Source organism: Laccaria bicolor, genomic scaffold, assembly GCF_000143565.1.
Source record: "Laccaria bicolor S238N-H82 LACBIscaffold_22 genomic scaffold, whole genome shotgun sequence".
NCBI lineage: Eukaryota > Fungi > Basidiomycota > Agaricomycetes > Agaricales > Hydnangiaceae > Laccaria > Laccaria bicolor.
Genome location: NW_001889893.1, coordinates 611,010 through 632,863, shown reverse-complemented (window position 1 = coordinate 632,863; position 21,854 = coordinate 611,010). Strand labels below are relative to the sequence as shown.

The 21,854-nt window shown below is 47.1% G+C and overlaps 8 protein-coding genes across 8 annotated transcripts; 3 read left to right on the top strand and 5 right to left on the bottom strand.

Annotated features, from left to right (window-relative positions):
* Positions 1 to 24: 24 nt before the first annotated feature.
* LACBIDRAFT_302940 (uncharacterized protein) lies at positions 25 to 874 on the top strand (the record flags this gene model as incomplete). Its single annotated transcript, XM_001883784.1, has 3 exons — positions 25 to 358; positions 411 to 529; positions 584 to 874. The coding sequence occupies 3 exons, from the start codon at positions 25 to 27 to the stop codon at positions 872 to 874; spliced, it is 744 nt and encodes a 247-aa protein (XP_001883819.1).
* A 1,134-nt stretch (positions 875 to 2,008) lies between these two features.
* LACBIDRAFT_302938 (uncharacterized protein) lies at positions 2,009 to 2,275 on the bottom strand (the record flags this gene model as incomplete). The annotated part of the gene is made up of 2 exons (XM_001883671.1): positions 2,009 to 2,172; positions 2,230 to 2,275. The coding sequence occupies 2 exons, from the start codon at positions 2,273 to 2,275 to the stop codon at positions 2,009 to 2,011; spliced, it is 210 nt and encodes a 69-aa protein (XP_001883706.1).
* A 1,001-nt stretch (positions 2,276 to 3,276) lies between these two features.
* On the top strand, positions 3,277 to 7,567 carry LACBIDRAFT_329633 (uncharacterized protein; the record flags this gene model as incomplete). Its single annotated transcript, XM_001883783.1, has 17 exons — positions 3,277 to 3,563; positions 3,615 to 3,762; positions 3,810 to 3,853; positions 3,975 to 3,977; positions 4,498 to 4,536; positions 4,890 to 4,916; positions 5,018 to 5,083; positions 5,189 to 5,318; positions 5,355 to 5,625; positions 6,067 to 6,075; positions 6,112 to 6,217; positions 6,331 to 6,417; positions 6,536 to 6,555; positions 6,589 to 6,796; positions 6,939 to 7,120; positions 7,184 to 7,417; positions 7,476 to 7,567. The coding sequence occupies 17 exons, from the start codon at positions 3,277 to 3,279 to the stop codon at positions 7,565 to 7,567; spliced, it is 1,953 nt and encodes a 650-aa protein (XP_001883818.1).
* A 324-nt stretch (positions 7,568 to 7,891) lies between these two features.
* On the bottom strand, positions 7,892 to 8,585 carry LACBIDRAFT_329632 (uncharacterized protein; the record flags this gene model as incomplete). Its single annotated transcript, XM_001883670.1, has 4 exons — positions 7,892 to 7,939; positions 8,001 to 8,136; positions 8,201 to 8,529; positions 8,571 to 8,585. The coding sequence occupies 4 exons, from the start codon at positions 8,583 to 8,585 to the stop codon at positions 7,892 to 7,894; spliced, it is 528 nt and encodes a 175-aa protein (XP_001883705.1).
* A 1,599-nt stretch (positions 8,586 to 10,184) lies between these two features.
* LACBIDRAFT_329631 (uncharacterized protein) lies at positions 10,185 to 11,143 on the bottom strand (the record flags this gene model as incomplete). Its single annotated transcript, XM_001883669.1, has 5 exons — positions 10,185 to 10,190; positions 10,541 to 10,642; positions 10,682 to 10,804; positions 10,887 to 11,009; positions 11,069 to 11,143. 5 exons carry the CDS (start codon positions 11,141 to 11,143, stop codon positions 10,185 to 10,187), a joined length of 429 nt encoding a protein of 142 aa, XP_001883704.1.
* A 1,229-nt stretch (positions 11,144 to 12,372) lies between these two features.
* LACBIDRAFT_329630 (uncharacterized protein) lies at positions 12,373 to 13,506 on the bottom strand (the record flags this gene model as incomplete). Its single annotated transcript, XM_001883668.1, has 10 exons — positions 12,373 to 12,408; positions 12,523 to 12,542; positions 12,670 to 12,689; positions 12,713 to 12,776; positions 12,817 to 12,836; positions 12,860 to 12,923; positions 12,964 to 13,059; positions 13,110 to 13,129; positions 13,153 to 13,206; positions 13,403 to 13,506. 10 exons carry the CDS (start codon positions 13,504 to 13,506, stop codon positions 12,373 to 12,375), a joined length of 498 nt encoding a protein of 165 aa, XP_001883703.1.
* A 2,957-nt stretch (positions 13,507 to 16,463) lies between these two features.
* LACBIDRAFT_329629 (uncharacterized protein) lies at positions 16,464 to 17,173 on the top strand (the record flags this gene model as incomplete). Its single annotated transcript, XM_001883782.1, has 2 exons — positions 16,464 to 16,527; positions 16,590 to 17,173. The coding sequence occupies 2 exons, from the start codon at positions 16,464 to 16,466 to the stop codon at positions 17,171 to 17,173; spliced, it is 648 nt and encodes a 215-aa protein (XP_001883817.1).
* Positions 17,174 to 21,295: 4,122 nt separating this feature from the next.
* On the bottom strand, positions 21,296 to 21,662 carry LACBIDRAFT_302933 (uncharacterized protein; the record flags this gene model as incomplete). Its single annotated transcript, XM_001883667.1, has 2 exons — positions 21,296 to 21,476; positions 21,547 to 21,662. The coding sequence occupies 2 exons, from the start codon at positions 21,660 to 21,662 to the stop codon at positions 21,296 to 21,298; spliced, it is 297 nt and encodes a 98-aa protein (XP_001883702.1).
* Between the last annotated feature and the right edge of the window lie 192 nt (positions 21,663 to 21,854).

Here is a 21,854-nt window from a genome sequence, read left to right as displayed (position 1 = left end):
TTGAGGTTTTGCCATCCACATTAAATGGTGGAGAGCCGCATGTTTGGTCGTGTTATGCTCACAGGGGCCTTGTCTTTATTTGGACGAAGTTTTACGGGTGCTAACTTGTACCAACGAAGCACTTCCAAGAGTTTCAGCAATCACCGCTCAGCGATAACCTGGAAGTTTGGAGCTCGAAGGGTTATTCACCCACCTGGGAAAACCTTGATGCAAAACCAACAGCGGGAGATTGCCCACTCTCTACAGTATGTTCGCGGCCGAGTCCCCTCGCCCTACCTAGCCAACTCCGCTGCTCAAACCTCCAAACCTTCTCCAGCCTTCAAGGGCCGCCAAATACTGATGGTGAGGACGAGCTCCAGCGCGTCGGCATAATATCTCAACTTTTTGATTAGTTCGATCTCATTCGCCAGAACTACGAAACGTAGATGAAGATATCGTGAAGATTGTAAATGAAGATATGAAGGTGTGGTTGTTGGATACTCTGGGAAAAGGAAAAGGGCAAGTGTGCCTCGAAAACCATGAATACAAAGTGTGCGTATTTGTCTTCTTCTGGGCGGGTTTCCTCATGTGTTGTTCTCTGTAGAGGAGAGCGGGAAGTCGCGCAAAAAGCGGTGAAGACTCTGAGCGCCGATTTGGAACGCTACAAGCATTATGCTCCGTTGAACCTTCGTTCATGGGGCATATATGCGACACCTTAAGGCCTCAAGCAAGCCACATTGCAACTCTTTTTGCTAGCAGCGAAGGAACACCTCTTTATACATGGATGGACCACACGTTGATGACCAGTCTTCAAACGACATCAACCATGGTATCTACACATGCACACCATGTCAGCCCAACTCACAGCCATTCTCTCCGGCTACCAATGGTCTAACTCAGCCGGGTCCGTTGAATACTTGAACGACAAGGATTCCGCCGTCGTTGCGAAAGCGCCCTGTAACTGACAGGAAACTTTTCTGGCCAGTCCACTTCACTCCCGTCCCCGCTTCCTCTGGCCCCGACGCACACGTTCGCGACATGCCCACGCATCGATTCAACATCTTGCAAACAGGTCATACCACCTGAGTCCACAAAGTTCGCACAGATGCATGTCAAGGATCCGTAAGTGGACTTCCTAACAGTACACATGCGAAGTCTGGCCCTAGCTCCACCTCCACCTGGCGTTCAAGAAAGCGTTGAAGCATCTCGCGCAGCTGTACCACAACGTTCATTGGGTGGAGGATTAAGGTGGGTGAATATGAGAAAGTATGGGGATAATTTACAATTGACATGGCGGTTGAATTTCCAGATGCGAAATCTGATAAGGACGTGGAGGAGGCGAAGGAGATTGTGACACGCCGATTCCGTGTACGTGGATGTTGGATGGCCATCATCCTCATAGGAAGGAGTTCCTACAAAGCCGGGCGAATCAAATTTCTTTCCAGCAGACTGCTTGAAATGAAGCTGTCAGGTTATAGTTATTGAATATTGAGCCAGTGAGTCAATAGATCAACTTGACTTGCTAAAAGCGACTCCATTCTCCAGCTTTACACCGATGGCTATACAACTAGGATAACAGAAGCACGAGCCTGTAGCTATGAACGAAAGATTGTACAACCCTAGTACGTAATTTAATAATCGGCCCAGGTAGGACATCTGTCGCCAGAGGCTTGTGGACGACGTCTCCGGAAAATATTTGATCCACCATTGAAATTGCTGTTACATGAACAAAGCACCTCTGACCCTCGGAAACATGATAGGCCTGCGCGGGCTTTTGCGCCTCAACGCGATCCTCCGGACTGGCCCTGCTATTTTCTCAGCTGGCAACTCGGTGCTAGTACTGTTCCTTGGAATACCCACTGATTGCCTCGTCGTATTGTGCTGTCATCTCGAACGCCTTCAGCGCAAGAGGCGCTCTCTCCTACGTCTCCCTTTCCATCGTTCCACGCACTGACGAAGGGTTTGTAGCCCTTTAGATCGGAGAGGACAGAAACGTGCTCGTGGTTTTCGTGTGCGGCGCAGAGGAGCGTTACCTCACCACTACCGACTTCTTGACTGCACCTGCGAGGGTGCAGTTCGGCTTCGCGATTGTTTCGGTGAATGGGGAGAGGTTGCACACGACGATGGAGATTGGAGAGATTTCTCGCGCTTTGATGTCTTCAGAGTCCGAGGGGATGTTGCGTGCGAGGATTCCTGTCGTTTGTTCACTTGTTGAGCAAATTTAGGTGGATAGATAGGTAGGGTACGAACCATAGTGTACGGCCGGGTGGAGAGTTTTGACTCGCCCACCTAGCATTTCTGGAGCTTTAGTTATGTCCAATGTCCCCTTTCCCAATTATATGCGTGGATTCTGAAGGGGATTGATTTGGGGTATGGGGACCACCATCCTCATAAACTGAGGCAAATAAAAGGTACTTAGTCCTTACAAAGCAGTGAGAGTGAAGTCACGGTCAGTAGAAGGTTGACAAATTACTGGATCGATAAGTGCCGGCCAACTCACAATTCGATAAGCGCCTACTAAGGGATTTCCGAATAGGGAGGTTCATCGGATAATGAAGCTTGAACTTGAAGTATGAATTCATTTGCTCCTTGCACTGCCTCCACCCTCACCGGCCACGTCGTTGTGGAAGATGTCCTACCTATCGTGAGAGCGAAGACAGGTCCGGCGGCAATCAGTACAAATGAACTTCGGATGAGTGCAAAAAAACTTTGGATCAGTGGAAATGAACTTGGGAAATGAACGTGAGGAACTTATGAACTTGGGGAAATGAATCTGGGGAAATGAACTTGAGTAAATGGACCGGGGGAAATGAACCGGGGGAAATGAACGTGGGGAAACGAACTTTACAAATGAAGCTTGTTGCTCGTGTACATAGGTAGGTTCGTGGAAAGCTCGGGCATTTCTTGTTTAAAAATAGCGGACTTGCAATAACAAAATCCAACCAATGTTTGTCTCCAACAAGCGGACTGCAGGCTTGTCCGCATATAAATGTCACTCAAGGTGGACCTCATTACTAGCGGGAAAAAGAGCGAAGCAGATCTCATTGGAAAACGGCTTCACGGGCTGGCTTTGCACAGACTTGCGCACTGCATCATCAAATTCACAGGAACCTTGGCAATGGCACATCGTGTAGACCCTTGTCCAAGATTGCAGATTGGAGGTCCGGCATGAGTTCCGGGGGCGAGTTTATCGGGGATCCCTTGAGGCACTTGGATTTACTATATAAGTTGCCCTATTCAAGAAGGATGAGCATACCAGGAAAAGCACGTTCAAATCTCTGCTCTTTGCCCGCCATCATGTTCTCATCAGTACTCCAGGAGCATCACCAAGTAATCATCTCAGCGATGTGGATGATCACTCTATCCATCATCCCACCAGACTTGGTACGGATTGGAGCGCTCCTGGTCGGTGGTGTAATATGCATCTGCGATATCATGAACGCCATGCGCCCGCAAGTCCTCATGAAAAAGCTGCAACTTCGATTTCTGATCTTGGAGGAAAAAATTCAAGACACAGTCGATAGTGGCATTATTCACCAGTCGGATACAAATTTCACTGCTCGAATCGAGATGAAGATGGGAAGGTGAGTATGGGTGCGTTTCGTGAATTAATATACTTACGACGACCACGATAGACTTCGATACAGGACCTTCGAGCTCCACGAGAGGACGCTTTTGGCGTCGGAGGGGATTCTACAAGAGATAAAGGCTGTCTGGAAGGGTCACTCCTTCGAGATTAATGTGTGCATTCGGGATGTCAAATACCTGGAAAGGGACGTCGAGGTATGCCCTTCGGAGATGTTGCTTTTCCCAATTTATAAATTGCGCAGATAAACCGCGCAAAAATTCTGAAGAACCGGTATCATTCATGGAGGTGAAGGCTGTACTAAATGCATACCAGAAGGTTCATAATCCGTCACTGGTGTCGTGTTTGACTCCTTCTCGTCGATACATTATTTTACTTTTGCCCCCGCTTTGATCTTCCTTGTCTCTAGTTTGTGCGTTTTTTCCATGATTACTGTTTTTTTTTGATGCTTTTTAGTACTGAAATTCAATTGAATTGGAGCATACAGCTTCAAGGGAGAGTGGCGATTAGAGCTATCCAAGTCCATGTCAAAAAGTTCCAACAAGGCGCTTGCATCATATGAGGGCCGGACGTTGTGAAAGCTTTGGCGAGGGCCGAGTAGTGTGGCGGGAAATAGCCCCGTACCCTAATTCTCCCAAGCAAATTTGCTTGGGCCTCAAAGAGGCCCTAATTTGCACCCTAAATTTCGGCAAATTTGCAGGCAGGGGTCCGGGGGCGCAGCCCCCAGGAGCCCAGGCTAATTTGCGCAAATTAGCACCGCAAAATAGGGCAAATTAGCTAATTCACGCAAATTAGGGTCTGCTTGACCAACTTTTTTGTTATGTGCACAAGCAATGCACAAGTAACTGCACGGGGGGATCAACGATGGCGAGGAGGGAACTTATTTACTGATGACTACTTGCGTGCTGTTTGAGTCTAAAGAATTTCTTTAGGTGCACATTTGACGGCGGGCGTATGGAACGACTTTCAAAGTAGGTTTTACGTGATCGAGTTTGTGGGTCAGATGGAGCAAAATCCCGAGTTACTCGAATTCACAAACGTCGCCCAAAATCGACCTCGACGAAGCCATTAGCATGCCCATTAACAGAAAATGACGCCGAAACCTGCCGTTGTTCTCTCACCCAAGACCTCGCTAATTTGCCCTAATTTGCATGCTGGTTTCGGGCTTGTAGCTTTGATCAGCAAATTAGCGCAAATTTGCAGGGAAAATTTGCACCTGCAAATTACAAGAGCCTAATTCCCGCGGCTGTTGCCGAAGTTCAGTTCAGTCCAGTTCTTCACCTCTTTTTGAGAACTGAGAACTGAACTGATGACCTCCAGGCAGAACTGAGGACCGAACAGGACTGAACTGGTAAGAACCGTTCTTCCCCGTTCAGTTCTGTTCAGTTCTCCGTTCGAACTGCCGAACTGTCAAAAATTCGGCAGAAAGTTGGTTTGTACCACCACCTAGAGGTTTTGCGACCGCTTACCTTGCGCTTACCGTGACGGTGCACCGCAAGTTGTCGAACATCAAACACAGTACGTCTTGGAGCGCGTCGAGGACGTCGCTGGAGAACGTTTGAAACAACGAGCAGTTAATTGTTTGTTTGTTCGTGCATTACTTACTCTCTCTCCACCAACTAGTACTACTCCTTTTGACGAAATCGTCTGCAGCTCAGCAGACAGCGGCAAATTGACCTACTGGTACGGCAAGCACCAACTCTTCACCACCCTCTCCCAGCCCATATCTATCGTCAACCTCAACTCCACAAATGTTTCGCCACCTTGAACATGGCCATGATATCATTAGCCGAAGACTACAGCCTCGTTGGATTCAAAACTCTCGCAGTCGAGGTACCCAACCCCCCTCTCCTTCTCAAACAATCTCACGCACTCCCAGCCTCAGGACAAAACCTCAATGATCAATCTCACCTGCGTCATCAACCGTGCAACAAGGTACAGCTACATCACTCCTCCCTCCTCAAATCCACCCCATGGTACTCTCAACGACACCGCCGCACCTCCATCCATCTGCGCTCTTCTCAAGCGCTGTGGGGGAGATGAAGGGGATACGAAGCGACGTTAGGGACATCCAGGAACGGTGGCTTGATGCGTTTGAGAGGGAGTGGAGGAAGGAGGGTGAGGCAGGTCGTGCTAGGATACGAGAGCGGAAGGGAGGATGTTGGAATTGATGGATGACATCGACGCTATAAGAAAATGGTAAGTCAGCAGTTCAAACGCGCTAACGAACCTTGCAAAGCCGGCCAAGGGTGATCGTTAGGCAGGACACACAACGAATGAGCTTTGCTACAGCCAGCAGTAAATATTTTGTAGTGAACGACATGATGTACTTTCTTCTGTCTCCAGGACCATTATATTCTACCAACGCTTACTAACGAGATGAGAGAAGGGTTGTATCCTGAGGTTGGGAAGGTTGAGAATAAGAAACAGAAACTTCAAAAACACTCACCAATGTAACTCTTATTCAACGTTTCTTGGCCGATTCTCAAACAAAAAAATAGATAGAACTTGTATGTTCAGTTCAGTTCGAACCGGTTCAAATACAGTTCTTCAAATTTCTCTCATGCCCGAACTGCGAACTAGAACCGACCACTCGAGCCCGGACCAGAACTGGAACCGTAACCGAACTGTCCGTTCGGTTCTGCCAGTTCGGTCCGAACCGATGGTTCGGAACTGAACTTCGGCAACACTATTCCCGCCACACTAGGGCCGAGGCAACGGGCGTTAAGCGGCATGTTTGGTCGTGTTATACTCACAAGACACAGTCAACCAGACCACGTCATTCAGCCTTCACCCAACCTTCCAGAGGCAAATCAAAAGCAGGACTCGTCGGGCAGTTTGAAACTGATTCGGTGGGTAGCTCCTTTGAAAGCCTTCTGGGAGTGCTGAACGACCTGTATCAGACTCTTTGTTGTGAACCTGTGGTTCTTTTATCAACATCACAATCGCACGGCTCACCGTATTATTCAGCTCCTCGCAAGGACTCTCCTGTACGTTCGTGTTGATCCAAATTTACCCCCCAGCTCACTCTCTCCCCAGCGCTCATTTTTTCTCGATCCAGAACGATATCTCATCTCTTGTCAATGACTCCAACCTGTGGGAGATTCCCTTCCTACGCACTGGCAATGTCCGCAGCCCTCCCCCCGCCAACCCCCCTGCAAATTTCAAGGACCGTGACCAAATAATCTCAGAATGGACTGAGCCAATCCACTACCCCATCATTTTGAGTTTGTTCGGCTTTACCCACTGAAAAATGAGGGTGTGGAGGCACGGTTGTTGAATGCTCTGGAGAAAGGATGAGGGGGAGCGTGCGAAGAAGGTGAATACATTTGTTTTTCTCTGGGCGACTTTGCTAGTGTGTTGTTCTTTGTAGAGGAAACTCGGAGGTTACGCAAAAAGCGGTGAATACTATGAGCGAACACTACAAGCCTTATGCCCCGTTGAACCTTTGTTTATGGGGCAACCATGCGACACCTGAAGTGTTAATTACAAATCAATTGCAACTCTTTTTGCTAGCAGCGAAGGAACCCCTCTTCTCATATACACGGACCACACGTTGGTGACCGTGCTTCAAAGGAGCATCAACCATGACATCTGCACATGCACACGACGTCATAGCCACTCCCTCCGACTCCCAACAGTCCAACTCAGCTGGATTGGTCAACTACTTGAACGACAAGGATTCCGCCCTCCTCCCGAAAGCGCCCAGTAACCGACAGGAAAATTCTCTGACCAGTCCACCCTCATTTCCGTCCCCGCTTCCTCTGACCCCGACGCACACATTCGCGACGTGCCCATGCTTCAAATACATCATCATCGCATGTCAAGGATCCGAAGGTGAACTCCCTAACAGTACGCATGTGGGGTCTGGCGCTAGCTCCAACAGGGCCCTTGAATTACTTCCACATAGCGTTCAAGAGGAAAGCGTTGAAGCATTGCATCATCACGGCTCTAGTCTACGATAAAGATTCGTCTTTACGATGGCAAATCAAGCTCTTATAACGTCCACCCCTCGTACGTGTTGCAAGCGCGCTGTGAGGCCTTCCCTCGAACGGGTGACATTGGAGGTTCTAATTGCTCCCCCAATTGTGCTCCAATAGTTGAATTCAATACTAATGCATTCATAAAATTTACCTAACCGACACCGAAAAAAAATAATAGAATAGAATGCCCAAATCATGCGAAACAACAAGACACGGTGATGGATATAATTCTAATCTGCGAGTACTGGAAGATCGAAGGCTCAGACAAAGCTGCGACAAAGTATCGGAGTCCAATGGGACAGCGGAGGATTATGGATATTCTGGTACGCATTCAGTTCCGCCGTCACTTCCATGAATGAAACCGGTTCTTCAGGATTTTTGCGCGGTTTATCTGCGCATTTTTATCATTTTTTTGAGAAAAGCAACATCCATATCTCCGAAGGGTGGCATACCTCGAGGTCCCTTTCCAAGGCTTTCACATCCCGAATGCACGCATTAATTTCGAATGAGTGACACTTCCCAACAGCCTTTATCTCTTGTAGAATCCCCTCCGACGTCAAAAGCGTCCTCTCGTGAAGCTCCAAGGCCCTGTATTGAATTTTGTCGTGGTGATCGTAATTATATTATTTCATGAAAAAACACTCATACTCACCTTCCCATGTTCCTCTCGATTCGAGCAGTGAAATTTATATCTGACAGGTGAAGAATCCCATTATCGACGGTGTCTCGAAGTTTTCCCTCTAGGATTAGCAGTCGAAGTCGCAGCTTTTCCATGAGGACTTGTGGACGCATGGCGTGCGCGACATTACGGAGACATATCACACCACCCAGCAGTAGTGCTCCAATCCGTACTAAGTCTGGTGGGATGATGGATAGAATGTCCATCCACACCGCTGAGATAATTGCTTGGCGATACTCGTGAAGCGTCACTGAAAACATGAGACTCGGAGGCGAGGAGCAAAAGATTTGAATGTGGTTTTTCTGATATGTTCACCTTACATGGGCGACCTACTTATACTTACATAGTGCGGTGGCATGGTGGATAATCGTTCCAATGTGGGTTGAAGCTCCCTGTGCATTGCCATTTCGGCCCGTGTCGCGAGGGCTCTATTAATAAAAAGGCTACTGGACAAAGGAATTTGAGGAAAGTATGACGTACTATGGACGTTGAGTGTGATTACAAGGGCTCGGTCAACAGCATAGATTGGCACAGTGAGGCGCAAGGAGATAGGATGATCTGTAATCTGAGGCGCAAGGAGATAAATCTACAATCAATCATACTCTGCTCAGGCTTGGCTCAGGCTGACATGCGCGCTGTTGACGGTGCCTTCTTTAAGTTTTTAGCGGAGTGATTCCTAGTGTATGAAGGCCGTCTGTGGACAAAACTGTTTTTTTTTTGAGAGGAACCCAATTTTCAAGGAATATTGTTGACAAAAGTCAATGATTGTTAACAATCTTTGACAATCTTCAGCTTTTGTCAAAGATTTTCAACATTTTTGAACAATTGTCAATGTAGTTACGTCTTTTTTTGGTAACAATTGTTGACAATCTATAACTATCTTTCAACATCAACAATGTCCAAGTTTCTTCCACTTTCTTGCATAAAATTGACAAATGTCAACAATCTTTGCTTTCTCTTACTTTTTCTGACTTTCTCCAACTTTCTCTGACTTTTTCTGACTTTCTCTGGCTTTTTTTACTTTCTTTGCAACTTGCATCTATAAAGGAATAATGAATGATCTTCAACAATCTTTGATATTGTATTTGACAGATTTCTACATTTGATATATTCTCTCTCCAGATCTTGTCAATGATTGTTGAATAACTTCAACTTGGTGCCTGCCCAGTACCAGGACTGGCATCAGCATATCCATGATCAGGGAGGTGTTGTCGTTCCTGTGACTTCAAGGCTATTTTGAGCCATGACAGAGGACCCCTGAAAGTCGTGCAAAATATTGGATACCAAAAACACTGTCTGTTGAAACAACAGTGTACTGCTGGGGTGGTCAGACATCTGTCTCTTTTTGGCAACCAGTCTTCTGTGCTCCAAGATTCATTTCATACTTATCACCAGAGGGCTTGAGTGGTCTTTGCAATGTTGCAGAACCAAGAGGGTCAACCCCACTTATGATGGTCAACCTACCTTAACGCCTTGGATCCAGGCTAGTTCCATCCCACCTTTCATTCAATATATTCCTGCCTTTGCAAGCATCCCAGTAACTTGAAGGTTGGCCAGCCTTAATCCATGCTGGCATCCAACTTGGCCTTGATGACTCTGTACATGGTGAATGAGTTGCTGTTTACTGTGGATGTCTCGATTGAGAGCACACTCTCAATCAGTCTCTCAAAAACACTGCAAGAAGGGATACCTCACTCAATCTCTCAAAAACACTGCAAGAAGGGATACCTCACTCATGACCACCTGGCTCCCAAACCTAGAACTCATAGCGACGATGTGATGCCATAGAGGCTGGTACTTCCCTGATAACCACTGTGCTCAACCTTGCCTTGGCTGAGTCAGTAAATCAACCTTGTCATTGATTCAGCATAAAAGACGTTGTGTTCTGCTTCAACCATCCCTCCATCCCTTTTTGTATTGACTGGAGCTCTGCCATGTCGTGTGGATTTGGCTTGATTTAAGTCTGTCCAATGCATGTCAATATCAAGTCGAACATAAAAAGGAAAATGGGTTTCAAACATCTAAAAATTGTCTGCAATAGTCAAGATCATAGACATTAGGGATTGCTCCTCTCTCAATGCTATTGATGATGATGTCCCAGTGATCCTCAAGAGTCAACACAGCATTGTAAAAGACTGATGTAAAGCTCGCATGCATGCAAGGGGGTGGTGGAACATGGATCCCGAACACTGGCTGGGAGGGACGGGGGTCTGGTGGAAGGCTGAGAAAAAATAGTGACCTGGTCTATTTTTGTTGCAGATTGCCCAAACAACAGAATAAAAGCATCTGTTTGAGAGCCAGGCAGGTACTTACGATGTCTGCAATGGTGAAGGGAGTGTAGGCCATCAGAATGCCCATGGATGCCGTGATGGGTTGCACATAAGTATAGAGGATGAGGTGGAGTGCAGGAACTTCCTTTTTTCCTTACAGACATTTTACTCCAATTTTACTCACCAAAATTGTGTTCAAGCCATACTCAAAGCTCCAAACAAACTCCTTATGAGAGAAAGAATTTACTACATAAAGGCTCTTGTTGACGAAAGGGGAGACAAAGCCGCTTTGTACACCATGGCTGAGCTGAACATAAATTTGTTTGAATGAGTTTTTCTATGTCACATTTTCACATGGAAATATGCTTTTGCCAGTTTGTAAAACTCACTGCTTTCTTGACATAATCTATGTTCCTCCATGCCAAGATTTGTATGCAAAGCATTTTTAACTTTGAGTTGAAGGTTTGTGAGTTTCCAGTGACTGGCAGGCTGCAGACCAGCTTTCCTAGAAGCTGGGACCATGTGACAAAAGAAAAAAATTAAAAAAACATCAGAACTCAGAAAAACATACCTTATATAGTAGCAGGGGGAGGGAGGTCAGCCAAATCCATGAAAGAAAAATAGGGAGTGTTGGTACATTTTCCATGTTCTGCCACCCCCTTGCATGCATGAGGACAAGTGATGGATCCATAACAGAAAAGAGCATAGTCATTAAGAGGTTTCCCAAGAAACTTGGGATGTACCAAACTGTGAAGGGACAGGGGAGAGGGGGGCTGTGGATAAGGCAGCACTTCAGTGTTCATGATCCAATGGCAACAGCTGAGTTGAAAAAAAGGCTTACAGGTCTCTGTTATAGCTTTTTCATCATCTTTCACTGCAACACCCATGTGTCTCCTCATATTTCTGCTTGCAATGTTGGTAAGAAACACTTCCTTCTGCAATTCTCCCAGCTTGTTAGTGTTTAAAAGTCTGGTTAGGTTATGTTATTGGGTGCCCAGGGGCTCTAACCGAGACCGAGACCAGTTAGGGTTCGTTCCCAGACCCAAAATAACCTAACTGGACCGAAGATAACTGACCATAACCGGTTAGTTGCAGTTACTAACCAGTTAGGACCAAAAGAATAGAAAATCAATTAAAACAGCATATATTTCTCACATTTCCTGCAGTAAACATTATTACCATGCATTGTAGCTTTAAAACAAGCCCAAGAACGCTAAATTTGGTGAAGAATTGATGATTTTATGATAATATTCTTGAAAGTCTACTCTTTTCACCAATATTTTAAAGATTTGACCATAACTCTGTCAGACTTTTAGTGTTTCTCATGCTTTTAGATGTGTTTTGAAGGGGTATAATAGGGTCGGTTGTAACTGGTTATAACCGGTTTTTTAACAGTTAGTTAACTGCAAAATAACTGGTTATTTCATTTTCAGAATTGACTAACCACTAACTGTGGTCCGGTCTTTTTGCAGTTAGGTCCGGTCTGGTCTCAGTTATTTTCCAGTTAGCTGACCTAACCTTCAAACACTACGGCTTGTTAACGATTTTCATGGTCAGGCCACAGAAGCAGAAAGTGCTGGATATGCAGAACCTGCCTTCAAAAGTGCAGTCAATATTCTCCATTACAGGATACCTTGGGAATGATTTGAAGGTCAACCCCAATGTCCCAGATGTTTGAGCAATGAAATTGGGGAAATTGGGGAGAGCAAACCATGAATGGTGGAGGAAGGGCAAGGTGACTTGTCAAAAAAGCAGGAGATGAACAGCTGATACATGTCGTAGAGAGAAAGGGGAATGGTCTCATAAAATGTCTGTGCCAAGTATTGATCATGAATGGCCACAGGCCAGCATCAACATTCGCAACCGCTTTTGGCATTAGGGGGGGAAAAACACTGAGACAATCATGAAATGCTGATAATAGAGCATACAGCCAGAATGACAAGACACAGTCTTTCGCAAATGGAGATGGTGCATACTGGGCATTTCTTTTAAGCCCAAGAACAGATGAAATGGATAAAAACTCACTGCTAAGTGAAATGCTCCCCCTGGGCATAAAATTTTGACATACAGCCAGAACAACAAAACGCGGTCTTTCGAAAATAGAGATGGTGATTCGTTCGTACTGGGCATTTCTTTTAAGCCCAAGAACAGGTGAAACGAATGAAAACTCACAGCTAAGTGAAATGCTCCCCCTGGGCATAAAAATTTGACATACAGCCAGAAGAACAAAACACGGTCTTTCGAAAATGGAGATGGTGATTCGCTCGTACTGAGCGTTTCTTTTAAGCCCAAGAACAGGTGAAACGAATGAAAACTCACTGCTAAGTGAAATGCTCCCCCTGGGCATAAAAATTAGACATACAGCCAGAACGACAAAACGCGGTCTTTCGAAAATGGAGATGGTGATTCGCTCGTACTGAGCGTTTCTTTTAAGCCCAAGAACAGGTGAAACGAATGAAAACTCACTGCTAAGTGAAATTCTCCCCCTGGGCATAAAAATTAGCATACAGCCAGAACGACAAAACGCGGTCTTTCGCAAATGGAGATGGAGATCTGCTGGTACTGTGCGTTTTTTTTAAGCCCAAGAACAGGTGAAACGGATGAAAACTCACTGCTAAGTGAAATTCTCCCCCTGGGCATAAAAGTCTGACATACAGCCAGAACGACAAAACGCGGTCTTTCGCAAATGGAGATGGAGATTCTTTCGTACTGAGTGTTTCTTTTAAGCCCAAGAACAGGTGAAAGGGATGAAAACTCACCGCTAAATGAAATGCTTCCTTGGGCATAAAACTTTAACATACAGCCAAAACAACAAAACACAGTCTTTCGCAAATGAAGGTGGCGATTCCCTCATACTGGATGATTTTTTTAAGCCCAACAACAGGCGAAACAGATGAAAACTCACTTCGAAACAATGGTGATGTAGTATTTTCCCACCTTTGAGGACCAAAATCCGGTCCATTCGGACACCGAATGGACCGGATTTTGGTCCTCAAAGGTGGGAAGCATGACATCATCTCTCTTGTGATGCTTACCAAGTGGCCAAGGGGCTGCGACCGGCACATCCCGCAGACATCCCACTCCCCCGACCTTGTACCATCAGCAACCCAAATGGGTCAATTCCGCATTTAGTAAATTAGCCAGATTCGTCCAAATCAGTCAGGCAGTGTCGCAGCACTCACTTAGATAATCACTCCTGCTGCACTGCAAGCTCTTGGACAAGCTTCATGGGCCTTTAAGTGAGTACGTTCTCATTAAGCAGAATATTACCCCACCTTGTAGAACTTCTTGTTCTTGAAAATTCCGTATAAATAGTCGGGGATCGATCGCACTGCACATAATGTCTTTCCTCATTGCTACCTTCAACAAACCCCTCGTTCTCCCAAATTTTATAAACATATTGACAGCGCTCAAGAGGCATCGCAATGGAGCGGGGTGCAAGAATCTCGCTAAACAGAATGCAAATGAAAGTTACCGAACATCTAGAGATTTCGTAAATACCTTTAGTGTTCGCAGGTCCAGTCTACAGGACTGAAAATATACATAGGACTGAACTGGACTGAACCACAGTCCGGTCTTTTCCAGTTGCCAGTTGCCCACATTTGTGATCAGTCCAGTTGCCAGTTGCCATGTTTTTGTAAATATATAAAAACCGAAAAAGACCGGTTTAGACCGGTTGCAACCGGTCTTTCGTCTCATCACATATTGTACCTTACTCGTGCATATTTTACTTAATTTTCGGTCCCTGAATCATCAAAAACGGTCAAGAATTGGTTGAGATATGGCCAAAAACATTTTTATACACAATTTGAATGTATGTTCTCTCCGTTTTCACCATATCTCAGTCAAATCTTGACCGATTCGCTTCAAATCTTGGCCAGCGTACGGAGAATTAAATTATCTATCTACGCATGCTATGTACGTGAGGTAACATTTAATATATCTGGCACAATAAATTTTTCAACAAAAGACCGGTCGCAACCGGTCTGGACCGGTTTTTTTTGCGTTGTGGACCGAAAAAGACCGGTCCAAAGCGGTCCGGTTGCGGTCCCTCAATCGGTCTAGACCGGTTGCGGTTGCCAGTTGCGTCGTTTTGAGGTAAAAAACTGGACTTAACTGGACCTGCGAACACTAAATACCTTTCAGGATGGCTTGGGTGCTAGTAATGCACATTTACACAATTGTGAGTTCTTTACTTGTCATAAAGTTGATATTCAGAATGGGTATACCCCCTTTCAAGACCGACGAGTGGAGAGTTTTGAACAAGTTCCTGGATAGCAATGTTGTTGAGATCATTCGAGATGAGATGGCCGACTTCGGAGAAGAAAAAGAGAATCTGGGTGTGTTGAGCGATCATGAAGTCGAGCAACGCGCACCGAAACGAGCCATCTCAACAATATTCTCTCTGTCTAGACAGGGATCACTCTTGAAGAGGAGCCACCCGAAATTTAGAATTTGGTATCTGCTTACTTTTATTCCATGTCTCGGACGTTGCAAGGACGCTGTAATATAATTTTCTTCTAATTCATCTTGAATCCATGCTCATGTGATCCCCATCCGCCTTCCTGATTTAGACGTTATCTGAGCTATTTACTAAATGCGGACTTGACCCATTTGGGTTGCTGATGGTACATGGTCAGGGGAGTGGGATGTCTCGGGATCTTCCCGTCGCAGCCCCTTGCCAGCGGCAGCGGTCACAACAATTGTTGAAGTTTGTTGAAGTTTGTAGATAGGGTCAATTCCTTGGTTCCTAACAATTGTTGAAGATTGTTGAAGATCCCTCAATTGTGGGATTGAGGGAAAGCTGAGAATCTGGAAGATTATGGGGGATTTTCCAAGATTATTCAGTCTCAATTTTGCTCGTGTACCAAACGTACAGACCTACAAAATGCAAGATTGCCAAAGATCTCAGGTTGTAAATAGAACCAAAGCCTAACTGTAATTGAAAGATTGTTGAAGATTCCGCAAGATTGTTGAAGATTGTTCGCAAAATTTGGCTTTCTTCCTTCACATGTTTCTGTAATGGAACAATCTTTGACAATCTTCAACAATCTTTGGCTATCTTTGACAATCTTTGACAATTGCCAGCTTTATTTCATGAAAAGTATGTAGGTAGAAAAAAAAAGTGAGTTTTGTCCACAGACGGCCGTCAAACTAGTGATTTGTTATACTCACAAGTCACAAGAGTCTAAACTAGACTGACTTTAGCCAAACTTTACCGAGCCTTTCTTTTCCTCAACTCAAACACCCTCTAACACCCTTCTCTCAAGCCAGCAACACCACAGAACAGACACTCTCGGCCATACGCGCTTCTAACACCTTTCACGGACCCAAGCGACAACTCTTAGGAAACTAAGCGGGCCAGGCGCCTCCCTGGTTCTTTCACCAACAGCGCAATCTGTTCAGCACAAGTTCAGCTGGTTGGAATACGCTTCAATGGTTGCCTGTCTGATTCGTTGACTCCCATCACTTGCCACGGACTCGAAGGATCTTCCACAGCAAGAAGAAAAATATCCAAACATGACTTAGCCATGGGCCCAGCTCTTCGCAAAGACTTTCCCGTACGTTCGTGTTGATCCAATCCTGACCCCCCAGCTCACTCTCTCCCCAGCGCTCATCTCTCCTCATTCCAGCTAAGAGGCAGAGCAATATCTCTTCTCCTGTCAATCACTCCAACCAGCGAGAGATTCCCATCCAACGTACAATGACCGCACCCCCTCATGCCTCCGTGCAATAACCCAACTTCGCCGCTCAAATGTTCCAACAAACCTCCCACAATTCTCAAGGACCGCCCAATATTTTCAGGATGCACTGAGGTCTTATCAGTGCCCCCCCTATTCCTGCAGGAATCCAGTCATTCCGGTGGAATTCCGGTGGATTCCGGTGGAATGGAATTTAGCAGAAGGCCCTGCTAAATTGTTTATTCCGGTGTGTTCCATTCCGGTGGAATTCCGGTGGATTCCAGAATGTACACCGGAATGTTCCCCGGAATGGTCTTCCCCGGAATGGGCAGGAATGGTGTTCCCCGGAGTGGGCAGGAATGGGATTCCAGTCCAATCTGTTTATTTTATTTATTTGTTACTGTATTATAGTTTATTTATTTTCAATGGATCACAAACAATGTTTGTTTGGTGAACATGCTCACCAAACATGGCCACTCTCTTCTTCCACCACCACCACCATGCTCGTCACCGCCGCCAACGCCACGCCATCACCGTCACCCATAGCCACCACCGCCAACGTCGCTCCTCGATCACCCATGGCCACCACGACCACCAACATCGACCACGACACCCTTCAACAACAACGCGGCGACGCCACGTCACGAAACAACGAGCGCCGTAACCCACGAAAACCCCCAACGCCCACGAAAACAACGCGCCCGGACACAAAACGACACCCGACGGGCACAAAACGACGCCCACCGCCCACGTACACCGCCAGCGCCCACGAAAACCATACCCCGCCCACGAAAACATCCCACCACCCACCGAAAAACACGAGCGCCCACCGAAAAACACGCGCCGCCCACCGAAAAACACGCACCGCCCATACAACACACGACGGCACCACGCCGCCTACCAAAACCACCACGTCCACACCAACGCCACCCACGACGACGCCCCCAACGGCAACCAGCGCCCACGACGACGGCGACGACAACGCCCACGAATAACGCAAAAACGCGGACACACGACGAAAACGCGAACACGCGACGAGGAGACGACAACGAAATGCGACACAACGATGGGACGCCAACGCGGGACGACGATGGCCGAGGTCCCAGCCACACTCCCTCTACCCTCCACCATTCCCTTCCTTTCCTTGTCCCTCCCCCTTGCTCCCTTCCCCCTTGCTCCACCATTCCCTCCCCCCTTTCCTCCCACCCCCCTTTCCTCCCTCCCCCCTTTCCTCCCTCCCCCCCTTCCCCCCTTTCCTCCCTCCCCCCTTTCCTCCCTCCCCCTTCCTTGTCCCTCCCAAAAATATAAATACACCCCCACCTTGTCCCTCCCCTACCCCCTCCCTTTAAGATAAACTGTGTAGTGTGTGTAGTAGTACATTTCAAATACATCCCCACCTTGTCCCTCCCCCCTCCCTTTAAGATAAACTGTGTAATGTGTGTAGTAATACATTTCAAATTCATTACAACTCAATCTATGACTTCTACATGTGAATTTTATAAGGAAATATGAGTGCCAAGTCATCAGGATAAGGTGGGAGTTGAAAAAAACTTACTCTGCTTGATTCCAGTCCTATTCCAGTGGAATTCCAGTGGAATGCTGTGGATTCCTCTGGAATTCCTCTGGAATCCTCTGGAATTCCTGTGGAATTCCACTGGAATGACCCCATTCCTGCAGGATTCCTGCAGGAATAGGTGGGGCACTGTAAAGTACTGGATGCACTGGGCGAATTCAGCGTATTGGCCTACTGTACCACCTTTTTGAGTTGGTTTGACTTTATCCACTGGAAAATGAGGATGTGGAGGCACGGCTGTTGGGTCCTCTGGAGGAAGAGGGGGAGCGTGTGGAGAAGGTGGATGAGAAGGGCACATGTTCGTTTTCTTCTGGGCGAGTTTGCTAATGTGTTGTTCTTCGTAGAGGAGAGTCGGAGGTTGTGGTGAAGACTCTGAGCGCCGTTTTGGAACGCTACAAGCCTGATTCTCCGTCGAATTTTCGTTTATGCAAGCTTCAAGTGCAATTGTGTTAACAGTGAAGGAACTTCTCATCGTACGTGCATGCACCGCACGTTGATGACTATCCTCCAAGCGAGCCTCGATTATGATGCACACGACATCGGCCCACAGTATGTCTGAGTTGCCGAATGTTCGGGAATTGGATAACTTACTCGTATCATAGATATCAGACAGCAACATCCCCATTCCTTGAAGTGCGTAAATGTGGGCCACTTGCTGCCATTAGCATTTTGGAATTACGACGCCGGTGATTTCTTCTGACCACGAGATCAATGGAGGGCCTTCCTGTCAGCGCCGGAGGAGCGTAGAATTTCAACGGTAGTCAACCTTGGCCGACCATCGTTTTTCAAAAGACCCCCCACCATGACATCTACCACACCATCGCACCACACCTCGCCCCCCAATCTCTCCTTCGCAGTCATCTTCCTCCAAGCTTACCAATGGCTCGACATAGCCGGGCTAGTCGACTATCTGAATAACCACAGCCTAGCGCAACTGTGCGCAATGCATTCCGACCCAGCACTTGTCGCAAAGGCGCCCATTCTGATGTGGTACTTTCGCGTCCATGCTCGTCCCCTGGGCCAAAGCAAACACCCACGCATACATTCGCGACTTGCCCACGTGTCAATTACGTCCTTATGCCTGGAATTTCGCTCTCTCAGGTCGTTCGTTCGTGCAGACGCGCTTCGCTGATCCTAAAGTCGGGTTCTTGACAGTATGCATGGGGAGCATCGCCCTAGCTCTCATAGGCTTCCTGAACCACCTCCGCGTATCATCCACCAAGAGGGGTTGAAATACCTCGGGCAGTCTGGACAACCACATCCTTACCACAATAAACCCTCGCAAACTCAGCAGCCAGATCAATAACCTTGTTATCTCGGCTGAACTCCATACCTTCCCATGCTTCACCCACCGCCGGTCCCCATCAAGTGTACGTTATGGTCCATGCTCAATACGTCTGCGTGGATTTTGAAGGGGATTGATTTGGGGTATAGGGACCATTATCCTCATAAAACCAGTTCTTACAAAGCAGTGCGAGTGAATTGCAGTTTGCAGAGAGAAACGATTGGACAACTAGTCATCGGACTGATTGATAGATATCGATACAGACGGAGTCGTCGTTCTGCAACAACATGAGAGTTTGATCAGTATTAGAAGATCTAGGAACAACTCAGTACTCAGTACTCAGTGCTTAGCGCTTTCAGTTGGCTTGGAGTAGAACGTCGCGGCCGAATCGGCATCTTGCGCACAGCTAAGATTTTGCACCTAGCTGGAAGAGCAGGTCATTGATATCAGTTATGCAGTTATGCCATCCAGCATCGACAAACTTCCCGACGTGATATCTAATGACAGTATGTAACTTAGAAGCAAGAATCCGAAGGGTGCGTGCAGCAGGGTAGAAGAGGCTTTGTGTGGGAGCTTATAGCCTTACAAGCCCTACGCCACAGTCATCACAAGGCTGGAGGGTTGGAAGGTTCAATAATATGACGGTGTGAATTCGGGAAGTCCGTGTACTTAGCTGCCAGGTTGGGTATCTGCCTAGTAGTGGCCCTGTGGCTATACTACTTATTACATTTACATACTACCTCTGGCGCACCCGTGGCGCGTGTCATAGAGCCTTGCTGGGAACTTGCCGTCAGCTGCAGAGATGGTAGGGTGACCCTGTGGAAGGAGAAGGGCGTCTGGGAGTGTGTCAGTGATATGAACAAGGACCCCCGAAAATCCTGCAAAAGGCTACACCGCCATTTGTACAAAATGCTGATGGCATCTGGCACGAATCTCCACTTGACAGGTTTTTGATGGAGGTTGCTTCGGCATGGATGGCAGGTGTGTCGGAGCTTGGCACGTAAATGTTAGCCCCAGCAGTCCGACACCTGGCCCACAGGTTTATGACTCTCCTCGGGAAGACCTGTTCTGCCGAATTTCTCCGGGCAACGAAATAGCGTACTTAGGATAGAAAGTAATCATAAGAAAGTAATAAAACAATACAATGAACGCTTCCAAGTTCTTACAGGTGGAAAAAATGGGGAACTTTGAGCTCAACAGGAAAAGGCCCGTGCGGCAAGCTCTCGAAAATCTCTCCAAGATGTTTTAAACTCCGCGCTATGTTTGGTTATTTCCAAATTTCAACCAGAACCAAACTTACCTTCTCATCTCCTGTCACCTGGCTGCTCCACTCCCAGCTCGCTCCCATTCTCATTATCAAAGGAGTTGTTGTTTTCATCCATGTTCTGTTACCCACTGGCCTGTGCCCCCATGTAATCTCCCTCTTTTTAATGCTTTGGTTGTCCTTGTTCCCTACCCGTGCGCCTGTGCACGGTTGTTACCATTTGTAACTGTTCTGGGCTTTTGTTCGCCCATTGCCCCTTTGTATTTCCCCCGACGAGTACCTGCTTGCTAACTTACTTCTGCATTGCGTCATGTAGCAGCAGCTGCATCAGCCGCCTCTACCACGATCATCAAACCCTCGCCTGGCTCCTCTGTTTGCCAAAACGGTGATAAGTGCCCACCACTATTGGCAAATGGCAAGGCCAGCGCCTGCGACCACCACCCGCGAACGGCGACGAGGTCCCATCACCACATCAACAAACGGCGACAAGGGCCCATAACTACCACCACCACCACCACCACCACCACCAACAACAACGAGGGCCCAGCACCACCTCAATGAACGACGACGAGGGCCCACCACCACTGTCAACGAAAGATGACGAGCACCCACCACCACCATCGACGAACCACGTCGAACGCCCACCACCACCATCAACAAACAGAGATGAGCACCCACCACCACTATCAACCAACAGCCACCATCACCACCACGTACAACAACGAGGGCCCAGCACCACTGTCAACGAATGGCGACGAGCACCCACCACCACCACCCACGGACCACGTCAAACGCCCATCCATGAACCAGCCAGGTCCATTGGGTAGTAGATAGTGTAGTTGTAAACACCTCTTGTGTTCCCTTGTAACAACACAATTCATTCTTTTGTTCATGCTTTCCATCAATCTGAATATCTACTGAATGAATACATGTACCGAGATGAATTCAACAGGTCTAACTAAAAGCTGCTCGTAAAGCCATGGAATACAGCCCAACTACATATAGGCATAGGTGGGCTGAAGCACCCTTGCCGCTGGACATCCACCTGGCCCTTCAGCTGTTATCAATATCTGAACTATACCTGACTGCAACTTGGAGGGACAGCTGTTGTCAACATCCAGCCCAAACGTGAGAGCTACATCAACCTGGGGACACGCTGTCGTTGGCCAGTAATGACTGTTGGGAAAAGGTCCCATCAGCGTGTCTGACAGCTGCCAAATGATGCTGGTCAGGATTTGTCACCCACCTTTCTCTCACATGTTCAACATTTGGCGGTGTAGATACTGATTTTGGCTGTTTTTGGAGTTTTTGTCCGGACTTTTTTAAGTTCTCATGCTTTCTGACTTTGTTTTCGTGTTTCATCAAAAAAGAGCTCGATGACCCCTTCAAATTTTCGAAGACTTGTCCGGATTTCGGTATCTATCATTTTGCAGGATTTTCAGGGGTCCTTATGAACAGCTAACCTAAGTACTCTGTACTTAAGAGGCCACATATAGGCGCCCTCAATTCCCCAATATATGGTGCGACCTAATACCGTTTTTTTTTTGCCCGATG